Source organism: Peromyscus eremicus, chromosome 1 (genome assembly GCF_949786415.1).
Source record: "Peromyscus eremicus chromosome 1, PerEre_H2_v1, whole genome shotgun sequence".
NCBI lineage: Eukaryota > Metazoa > Chordata > Mammalia > Rodentia > Cricetidae > Peromyscus > Peromyscus eremicus.
In genome coordinates this window covers 155,570,690-155,581,683 of record NC_081416.1, presented here as the reverse complement: position 1 = coordinate 155,581,683, position 10,994 = coordinate 155,570,690, and the positions used below count along the sequence as shown (strand labels likewise).

Sequence of the window (10,994 nt, the reverse complement as noted above, 5' to 3'; positions counted from 1 at the left end):
TTAGTAAAATCCTTAAGATTCCAAAGTCACCTGTCACAAAGAGCCAGACACACCCAAAACTCCGCACCCAAAACTAGTCAAGGGCACCCATCCCAGGTGACACGGGTGTGGCTAATCCACGCTATAGCTTGATTCCTAAACCACCGGACCTGTCCACAAGGCAGATCAAACTCTAAAAGGTTCCCCAGTAACGAGTTACAAAAGCCACTTTACAATTTCCAAAGTCCTAAGCTTACCCACTCCCCAAACCTAGTTTCCCTCGATTTTACACTGAGAACTCTAACAAGCTAAACATTATTTCCCCTTCAGTAAGAAAGTCCAAAGGCCAGCTAACAATGTGTTCTATGTGGAACTGCTTGCTTGTGCTAATGATCTGATTTGTAAAGGTAAGAGCACAGGTAGAACTGATGTGTACGTCCTGATTAGAAATATTGAGCGCTGCCTTCCCAATGGCTTAAGTCCTTGCACCAGTAAGCACAATTCCACGAGAATGTCCATTTGTGAAAGCTAGTATTTGGAAGTAGGACTTTCCAATGTCTGAATGTCTATTGTGTGTTCAAGTAGGACCTAACTCTATCTCCCAGTAAGTTCATTACATAATATCAATCCGCTGGTAAAGATTAGGATTGTATGGGTGCATCCTTGTTAGTTATACAAAACATCTATCAACCTTTATGAGCAGATGGCTATTCCAACCAAGGTAAACTGGTGCTGGACCCTAACTTTTAAAAACCCCATTCATTTCTTGGTTCCCCAAAAACAGTGTTGACTCCTGTCTTCCGCACAGTGGCCCTAAAAGGCTTTGCTGAGCTGCAGGGCACCAATAGCTTCTGCACAGGAGAACAGAGTCCACACTCTTCTGTCACACTCAGGGAGCAACCTGAGTTACACTGAGGTTACAGTAACCAAGTCTTAGTAGGAAACAGGACCAGAAATGACCATGTTCAAACAAGATTCCCGGCAACACAAACTGTGATCACGCAAGACTCATGTTTTAGTCACCATCTCAGGAACCAACAAACTTTAGCTGGAACTGTGCAAGACAATCTACACTACAACACTGATAAAAGCAGGCCCTAGAGACACCCTACCAGCTTGTCAGTTTCACAACACAAAAGTCAATATCCTGAGTTTTATCAGCATTTTCTCCCAAATAATTTATACAGAACATAAAAGCATACTAATGGATAAACAGAGGCAACACCACATGAAGTCTGGAAGAACACCTCACTAAACTAGAAAAGAAATTCCTCAAAAAAAATAAAAATAAAAAGATTTAGGAAATAAATTAAAGATTGAAACCTTATACTTTCAAGTTTTCTTTGACTAGTCTTTTGAGAGATGGCATGAAGTTGATACATTTTTCTAATAATCATTTATTTGAGATCAAATACCAAAATGTGCCTCTTCACACAAGTGCACACACACACAAAAAAAACCCTGCCTTTAAAAAGCATGGCCCCGTTGGCAGTGATTCTACCAAGAGTTAGTATTCTTTTTTTTGCTGGTTTGTTTTTTTTTTTGTTGTTGTTGCTTTTGTTTTTGAGACAGGGTTTCTCTGTAGTCCTGGCTATCCTGGAACTCACTCTGTAGCCCAGGCTGGCCTTAAACTCAAGAGTTCTTCCTGCCTCTGCCTCCCGAGTGCTCAGACTAAAGCTTGTGCCACCATGCCCAGCATAAATTAGTATTCTAAATCATGGTCTGTATCATCAAGCCAAGGCATTTTATTTACTAACTTGGCTGTCAAAAAATGGTTTCTCCCCCCAAAACAAACGCTCCCTTTACTAGCACCCACAGACACTAAAATGTCAGCACATAGTAGATGCTGGTTTTGAAGGACACATGAGAATGCTAATCCAGTAGACCAATCTCTCCATGCCCTTTAAAACAAACAAGGGAGGAAAAAACAACACTTCTTTCCTTCCTAACTGTAATTTGTATTTTTAACCACCTCTTTGGTGTGACCTGAATGGGGTTTCTTTACTTTGCCTGAAGTTATTTTTAAAAAATATGTACTTGTTGGGAAAAACAATGCCAATTATGCTAACACAGGTTTATACTAACTATAAAATGGGGCCAAATTATGATGATTGGTTTCTGAAGCCCTAGAATTTACAATACACAATTTAGACTAAAATCACAAGTTAAGGAACACAGATGGAATCCAGCTTTTCTTAATCCAAGGTATTGTCTCATTAAAACCCAAAACCTTCTATATGACCTTCCATTTTCCCATTCCTAGAAAAGAAGCATTTCTGGGGAAGTCAGGATTTATTAAGAATATTAAGGTCCAGGAATTCTGTTTTAACCATAAACCCCAAGTTTTCTTTTAGTGCTTCAAAAATCCATTATCATTTAAGACCAGATAAACTACATGGCTAATCAACTGTTCAGAGCTGAGCCTAGAAAATAACCTCCATGGAACAGGACCATGCTCAGCCATTGAACCAAGTGGTCTGCGCAGGGTGGTCACACCTCTCAGGTTCAAGCCACAAAGCTGCGCTGTCTGGAAGGAGATCTACTGCCCCGTGTTCTCAGAATTTGTCGTAGTTTCAGTGCTGATGGGCTGCACGTTGTCTGCGAGGTTGTGTGCGTGCTCAAGAAACAAATCTTTCAGTACACTTAATTCCTTTGTCAGCAACTTAATTTTGGCTTCCAACCGTTCATTCTCTTCCTTGAGCTGGTTCACTCTCTGCAGTGTGTCTTGAGCCTTCTGCTTGCTTTTTAATCGGCTCTTTTTCACGGCCATATTGTTCCGCTCTCTGCGCTGGCGATACTCGTCACTATTGCGATCCATGGGTGAACTCTTTTTGCTTTGCTTGCTTGGAGGCACAGCTTTGCCTCCTCCCCCAGGCCCGGCGGGCACCAGCTGAGGAACCTGCTGTAAGCCACTGGCATGTGCCTGAGTATGAATGACACTTATTCCGTTCACTCCTGGAGTAGTGGCTGGCTGCGGCAGCTTGCTCATTTGGGCGTGTTCCTTTGCCAACACAGAACAGGTAGAAATCAGAGCAATGTGATCAGCAGAGGTCACACTCAACTGCCAAAATATCTTCACATGTACCTAGTTAGAAAATAAGTTGCATTAAAATATTAGAAATGACAGGATCAAGTAAGATTAAACTTGCATGGACCTAACACAGCAGGCAACCATTAATTGGTTTTGCTGACCCAAACAACTGCCAACTGTTGCCGTGTTTCCAAATTTCAAAAGGTAAGCTAGTTCAGAAGCACCATAAGTTGAAGGTCAGCCCCACCTGGGGCTAGCTGTGATTATCAAAAAGGGAAGGAAAACAAAAGCGTAGCACGAATTACGTAGCACATGTGAGCTAGTAACACTCGGACAATCTGCCAGGGAGAAATTTGAGCTGTCTGGTCGGGGGGAGCATGGAAAAGCAAGTTCAGTGATTGTAGAAGAGCACCCACAATGAGAGGAAGGCGTTTCAAATCAGGTTGGAATGCTGGATCAGAAAGCTCAGTCTGTAGAACCCATGAGGATCGGGGTGCTATTATGATCCTAGCACGTTCCTTACTCAATATTCCCAGGGTGACTTAGCAATGACTTCACCTATTATGGGCTATTTTCTTCAGGCAGGGTATTTTCAGTTGGTTAGTTGATTTGCCTTTTTACATTTTAGCAACCTTAAGTGACAGTTTACTGAAATTTACTCAATCTGTTTCTTGTATTTAGGAACGGAGACATCCAATAAAGTACCCCCACGCCTGCATCAGTTTTTCATTCTTGACACAATCACCTAGCCCAGTGGTTCTCAACATGCAGGTTGTGCCCCCTTCAGCAAACCTCTATCTCCAAAAAACAGTTACATTACAATTCCTAACAGTAGCAAAATGACAGTGATGAAGTAGCAACAAAAATCATTTTATGGTTGCGAGGGGTCACCACCACATGAGGAACTGTATTAAAGGGTCGCAGCATTGGGAAGGTTGAGAACTACTGGCTTAAACATACTGATTCACAAAAGAAAAACTACTAAGACCTGGCTTGCTGTGATTGTTAACTAATCCCTCTGGCCACTTGTGAACTGTGACAGGTGAAAGCACACCTACTCCATCCCCACGAGAACATGTGTGTCCATCTAGGAGACACAGCACCCTTAGAAATGCAGGAAGCGGCCGGGCGGTGGTGGCGCACGCCTTTAATCCCAGCACTCGGGAGGCAGAGCCAGGCGGATCTCTGTGAGTTCGAGGCCAGCCTGGGCTACCAAGTGAGTCCCAGGAAAGGCGCAAAACTACACAGAGAAACCCTGTCTCGAAAAAAAACAACAAAAAAAAAAAAACAAAAACAAAAAAAACAAACAAAAAAAAAAAAGAAATGCAGGAAGCATTATGATCCATCACACTGCTGCTCTAGTTCCCCAGAACTGCTCAAATGACATCAATGGACAAAGTTAAGGAAATTAACTAGAGTTAGGAAAATGCTCCAATGAATACACCCACGGTTATTAAGAAAAGTCCAATCAGTAAACATCAACAGCTTCACCCAAACTTTGGCCAAGCCTGCTTATTACGCTGGCCCTTTATTATTTATTACTATTAATCTTTGCCTTTAAATGTCCATATATCATTACTCTGAAATGTTTTCACAGCCACTCAGCCAGCCCTGAGCTAGTGGGTCATCTGTTCTTGCTCCAGCACTAAAGCCAGACAGAAAGCTTCCTCCCAAGCCATGATGGATATGAACTCTGAGTTACGTTCAATAACAGACATTTCACAATTTCCCTTGAAAATGATTATGTGGCCTAATTTCTCTCCCACTTAAAAGGTAGTTGTTCAAAATAAAGAAAGTAAACAAATTAATTAAAAAATATGAAGTGGGTATTCAATATTAACTTAAGCCACCCTGGCTGCCATGAACGCTGTTGCTTATCAAGTTGGTATAATGTGTTTAATCCAAATTTAAGGACTTGTAAAATTTAATACTTCTCCCAGGATTCTATTTTCTTATATTTTTATTCTTCAAAGCTAATCTCTACAGTCAATTTGTCCTACCTCAAAGATAGCCAATGATCCAAAGAAGTGAAGACTAGAAACCAGATCCCATCTGTCCTTGGCTCTGGCTCCCTCACTTCCACCCTGGAAACACCACCCCTTCCCTCCTGTGAGCTTCAATTCCCCACTCTGTACAGGAGGGAAATGGTATGATGCCACAGCTAACAAAATACCATCAACTCTAGTCACTACCTACTTATTCACAACAGGCTCCAAATGCAGGGATGGTCTGCCTATTTCTGAACCAAAGATACAAGAAAGGGGTAGGGTTCTAACTACTCTTACTAAAGTGCTAACCAGAACAAAGGAGAGGTTTTGAGTGAGTCTTTTGGCTAGAGAAACAAGAGTATTGTTTATTGAACCTACAAACTTGCAAGAAAAGGGGAGAGGAAATAAAAAGTAATTCATCATTGTTTAAAAAAAAAAAAAGTAGGCTGGACAAAGTGGTGCATGCCTTTAATGCCAGCCTTGGGAGGTAGAGTCAGGTGGATCTTCGTGGCTAGCCTGGTCTACATAGCAAGTTCCAAGACATCCAGGGCTATGTAGACAGATCCTGTCTTTAAAAAAAAAAAAAAAAAGGGCCAGGCAGTGGTGGCACACACCTTTAATCCCTGCACTCAGGAGGCAGAGGCAGGCAGACCTCTCTGAGTTTGAGGCCAGCCTGGTCTACAGAGTTCCAAGACAGCCCTACACAGAGAAATCCTGTCTTGGAAAAAAACAAAAACAAATCTTCAACCAGTAGATAAGCCAAAAAGGTAACAAAATGAGGAGAAAACAAGACAGAGGATCACAGAGCTAACTTAGCAGGCTTCAAACAGATCAGCTTTGGTTGTGCACTGAACACACTTGTCCTCTGTGCCTCTGTTCCGTCCACAAACACGGGCTGAGCTCTCCAGCAAAGCAGTCTGACATTTAGTATCTGGCTATTTAACCCGAGTCAAAGTCTGGCTCCTGGATGGACTAATCTATTCCAAAGTTCAGTCCACAGGAGCAGGGTGCCGCCTTCTTCCTCTACTTGGCGATCACCCAGGAAGCAAAGGAGAGCTGAGGGGCGGCAGCCCTCACAGCCCTCACAGTGGACCACGACAGCCCCGCTCTGCAAGTGCCGATTCCCAGGCAGCCAGCCTGAGGGACACATTCTGGATGTGGGCTTTCAGGGTCTTGTTTTAGGGGAGCTACCCAGGATTTCGGCGACACTGACCACGGAGAACTATGGCTGCATATAAACAATCAATCTTAAGAATGTGGGGCTAAATGAAACGACTAACAGATTTTTTTCAAATGCAATTTAATTCAAATAATGCTCATTCAAAAGGGTAAAACAATGAAACTTTGAAATGTTAGAATAGTAAAATAAAATGGAATTTTTCTCAATTTTTACTTAGAACAATAAACCTGTACAGAATTTTCCTAGTGTGTCATTTTTTTTCATAAACCTGGATAGAACAACATATTTTCTTCCCCCATTTGCCTCTCAATATAAATTTTTCACTCAATTTCCTTAATGAAGGTTGAGTCTTCAAAATTACAAACAAAAATCTATCACATCTATTGTCCCTCTTAACGCCACCAAAATTACCTCAGGCTGACATCATCTCTCAGGGGCCCCGGTCTCGGGTGTAGCAAGCAGCCTGAGCTCTCTCCACTCACCAACTAGACTACCTAGACCAGTGGTTCTCAACCTTCCTAATGCTGCGACCCTTTAATGCAGTTCCTCATGCTGTGGTGACCCCAACCACACAATTATTTCCATTGCCACAACTGTAATTTTGCTACTGTTATAAATCACAATATAAATATCTGTGTTTTCCAATGGTCTTAGGTGACCCCTGCGAAAGTGTCGGTTGCTCGACCCTCAAAAGGCCTGAGCCCTGTGCACAGGTTGAGCTGATTGCTCATCTAGAGCAATCTTCCACTCAAACCTCATTACGTCACAGCTTTCCCTTATGCTCAACTCGGAGCCTCTGCACCACCAAGTGCCTCCCCAAGGTCTGTTTTCTTCTTTGTGCTTGCTGTCCGGTCTGCTCCCCAGTTTCTTTGGCAACTCCAGCTTCAGTGTGTCTCCCTGGAGACTGCTGGAGGCAGGGTCCATGAAAGAGGACACCCCTTCAAGGAGTTCTGTGTAAGCGGTCCACTGGAGTGCGTGAAGAAAAAGTATGCTTGTTTGGATGCTATCCTTTAAACCTAATCAGAGTACTATTTAGCACATTCAAAACAAAAATGTTGTTTATAAATATGCATTTATTAGGAGTTCCTGTTCAGGTTTCATTTTTTTTTCTTTTTCTTCTTTTTCCCCTTTAATGGCAGGGCAGGACAAGGGGATAGGTAAGGGACCAATAAACTTAGTCACTACTGTTACTGAGTGAGGCAACTTTTGACCAGGTCCTGTGTCTCTTTCTCATGATCTCAGGAGGGAATGTTCCCAGGGGTTTTCCCGGGGACCATTTAATTTACCAGGGATGAAAGCACCTCTCAAAGATCACAGAGCCTGGCTGACAACCATGTTGTGCTTGCTTGTGAGAATTTAAAGGATACTGGGGGAGGGGTGATGTCCGTTCCCACCTATTTGTTTCTGATAGGTAATAAAAATAACTGAGCCAGCCAAGCATGTCCACCAGAGGCAGGAAACAGGCTCAAGTTTTTCTTCAGCTCAATAGCATCCTGTAATTATTTACAGTTTTTCAGAAACAGGGAAATAACCCCAGGAGTTGCTTATCAAAAATACTACTCCAGTGGCAACAACTGAACAGACCTTCGAGCTCTTTGAAGGCTAGGGGAGTGGCTCAGAGGTAAAGGGGCTTGCCTACCATGCACTGAATTCTTCTATGTAGAATCCCTCAGTAGAGAAAGCCCTTACAGTGCTTTACTTCAAATTTCCCTCTGTGAAGACAGGTCTGCATTCAATGATAATATATTCAAATAAGGATTCAAGTGGGTGGAAACTCGGAGACACAACCCCAGCTGTTGTGCAACCCACAAAGGTTAAAACCTTTCTAAAATTGACACATCTTATGATGCAGCTTACCCTCCCCCTCAAAAAAAAAACAAAACAAAAACCAAAACCAAACACACACACACCACAAAAAAAAAAAAAAAGAAAAGAAAAGAAAGGAAAAACCACCCTCAAACAAGAGCAAACTAAACATGCCAACCTTCATAGGACCAGAAACACACAAGCGCACTTGGAAAAAGAGGCCATCCTTCCCCTCACACATGCATGCTCAACCTCTCCACCTGGATACCTCCGCTGGCTCTTCTCCCGTGTTCCCTCCAGCCGTGCTAAGAAAAGACTTCATGGCTTGACCTTCTGCTTCTAGTGAACTGGTGGTCGATGCGCGATTTAGGATGCCCTCCCCTTCCCAGTGAACTGCAGGACACGAGACCGTCTCCAACACCAAAGCCCCTCTTGCAACGTTATGTGTTTAAAAAATCAAGTGCTTTCCCTGGTGGTCACTAGGTTATTAACTCCAAAGAGGACCCGGGCCCTCCCCGCCCCGACCGAGCTGTTTGGGAAGCGACAGGAAAGAGTCCTAGGTGGCTCCAAAGTAAGATTCGGTCCACCTTCTATTCTAGGAACACCCTCCATCCCCAGGGGCCAATGCGCGCCGGGCTTGTCACGCTGCACGTCGCAGGGGGCCGGGTTCTGGAGGGGCCACCTGGTCCTCCATCCCTTCCCCGACGGCGGCGAGGGGCGCCCGGGGGAGCGCGGGGGTCGGCGCCAGGCGAGGCGGCGCTGGGCCGCAGCCAGGGATGAGCTCAGCCCCGCCGGGTGTTGCCCGCAGGTTGCATCAGACGCCGCTCCGGGCCCCCGCCCGCGCCACCAGCCGCCAGGGGCCTTCCGAGCCAGCCTGCCGATTCGGGCAGGGCCGGGTCTCCTCGGGCCGGGCCGGCACCTACGCGAGCGGCGGGCTTGGCCGCGGCCTCCACCCCCGACCCTCTCCAAGCAAGAGCCCACGGCCTCCTTACCTGCGCCTCCGGCCGGCCCGCCCGCCCCCCAGGCGGCCTCCACTCCGAGCGGCCCCGAGCGGCGCGGCCCGACCCGACCCAGGCCTCGCAGCCCGCGAGTCGGCGAGGAGGAGCGACGGTTACGAAACCGGCAGCCTCCGCCCGTTCCGCCACCGCGGCGACCGGCTTTCCCCTCCTCGTCGGGTCCGCGCGCGGCCGCCGCCGCCGTGACCAATAGAAGCGCTGATCTGAGAGCGACGTGCTCGCTGCTCGGGACGGGCAGCTCCACCAGCCAATCACCGGCCGTGTGGCGGCGAGAGGCGGGCGCGCGGCGGGGGCGGGACCGGCGGGCGTGGTGGGCGTGGCGGCCCCGGCGGTGGCTGCAGGCGCGCTCTGTGTTTCACCCTTTAGGCTGCTGGCGCTGGCGGGCGGCGGCCTGAGCTGTGGGAGTGACCCGCACGCAGAGAGAAAAAAGTTCTGTCCCAGTTGGAGGCTTGAAAAGACGATCACCTTGTGAGGGCCTCACCTGCCTTTGGGAAACGACGTTTCCTGAGATGGATTTTTGAGTGACTGAATTTTGTGTTTAGGCCTTAGGGCCTTGAGACTTTTGCAAACTTTATTTTGACGAAAGCAAGTTAAGGAAAAACCCTGTCCAAAGTAGAGTTAGTACACTTGTCACACTTGAGAACTGCGGACTCCTGTGGCTCCCTGTCAGATCATAAGTATGCTCGCCTCTGAGGACCGGTGATGGACATGGCATGGTCTTTCAACAGTGACTAGCAGTCCTGGTTCTCCCAGACAGTTCGCAGGAGGATCGAAAGCATTTTTGAAAAACAGGAAGCAGCGCGCTGGGTGGAGGGCAGAGCCCGCCTGATAGGTTTGATTGCTTCCTCTTTAGCAATGCTTATCATTCAAAACTCACTAGCTTTCAAAGAGGAAATGTTTCTTCATCGCCAAGGCCAGGAGAGCAGCTCTCCACCTAAGACTGCTTCGAGGAATCCCTGGGAGATGAGAATACCTGCAAAAAGGAAAAAAAAAAAAAAAAAAAAAAGAGCAACCACAGAGAGTGAACCCTGATAAACCCGTGCACAGTTGGGAAGCTAAGAATGTCATCAAAACCAGTATGTCTCTTTCGGTTCAGATCCCTGTGGTTATGAGCCGACATTTTTTCAAGACTATCAAAGTTGGACTATGCTTTGTTCCTCACAAAATCATGATTTTTAATATTTTCCAGTCATGTAAAAACTGTATAGAAAACAAAAACAGCCTTACATATCATGTGTACACTGAGTTAGCCTCTGGTTTGCCAGCCACTCCGCTAGCTGCATTCTGTGTTGTGTCTGGGCAAGCCTTCCACACCCAGCAGTCAGGCAAAGCCCAGGAGTCTTGAGATTTCCTTGTTAGCTGATAGCTAGCAGTGTTCTTCCTGTTTACAAACATGTATTGGTGCCAACTGTGTGCTCAGGTGTGACCTAAGCTGGGAGTCAGCAATGAAGAAGACAAATGCACAGTCCCTGCCTCCATGGAGCTTACTCTGAGAACCAGAGAGGCATGATTCAAGCACCATTTTCATAGGTCCTTAAGGGAAAAAGTCCAAGATGCTGAGATTATAAGAGGGGGACCAGACCTGATCTAATGCGTCAGAGAAGGCCTGAAGATGAGAAGGGTGTGCTTGGGTGGCGCTAATGACATGAATACACCAGTCGAAGGTGGTATCTGCCTAGAGGCCCTGTGATGGGGGCAGGAACTTCAGGTCAAAGTGGCTGAGGCAAGAAGCTCCAGTGGAGATTTGATGGGGTAGAGCCGACCATGTGAACCCAATAATGGTTTTGATCAGGGAATATTTGAACCCAGGGGTACTTACAGGTTAAGCACGCTACCACTGAGCAAAACCCCAGTCGAGAAGAACTGTGTTTCACCCTCAGCCATCGGAAACACTCATGATAAGGAAATGAGAGCCTGATGAAGACTTTGCCTCCAGGTTGAAGAAATCTAGGTTGCTTTCTTGCAAGTCACAAAGATTCAAGCCGTCTGAGTAA

The 10,994-nt window shown here is 46.0% G+C and overlaps 1 protein-coding gene across 2 annotated transcripts; it reads right to left on the bottom strand.

Moving 5' to 3' along the window:
• Positions 1-1,508: 1,508 nt before the first annotated feature.
• On the bottom strand, positions 1,509-9,181 carry Cebpg (CCAAT enhancer binding protein gamma). 2 transcript variants are annotated; one of them, XM_059274989.1, is made up of 2 exons: positions 8,977-9,181; positions 1,509-3,064 (listed from the first exon to the last, which is right to left on the bottom strand). In XM_059274989.1, the coding sequence occupies exon 2, from the start codon at positions 2,966-2,968 to the stop codon at positions 2,519-2,521; it is 450 nt and encodes a 149-aa protein (XP_059130972.1). In that variant the 5' UTR covers positions 2,969-3,064; positions 8,977-9,181; the 3' UTR covers positions 1,509-2,518. The 2 variants fall into 2 exon arrangements, with proteins under 2 accessions (XP_059130972.1, XP_059130967.1); XM_059274984.1 differs by lacking the exon at positions 8,977-9,181 and adding an exon at positions 3,427-3,455.
• Between the last annotated feature and the right edge of the window lie 1,813 nt (positions 9,182-10,994).

Excerpts from the sequence above, each read along its gene's own strand:
- Cebpg (XM_059274989.1), bottom strand. The coding sequence starts at position 2,968 with ATGAGCAAGCTGCCGCAGCCAGCCACTACTCCAGGAGTGAACGGAATA.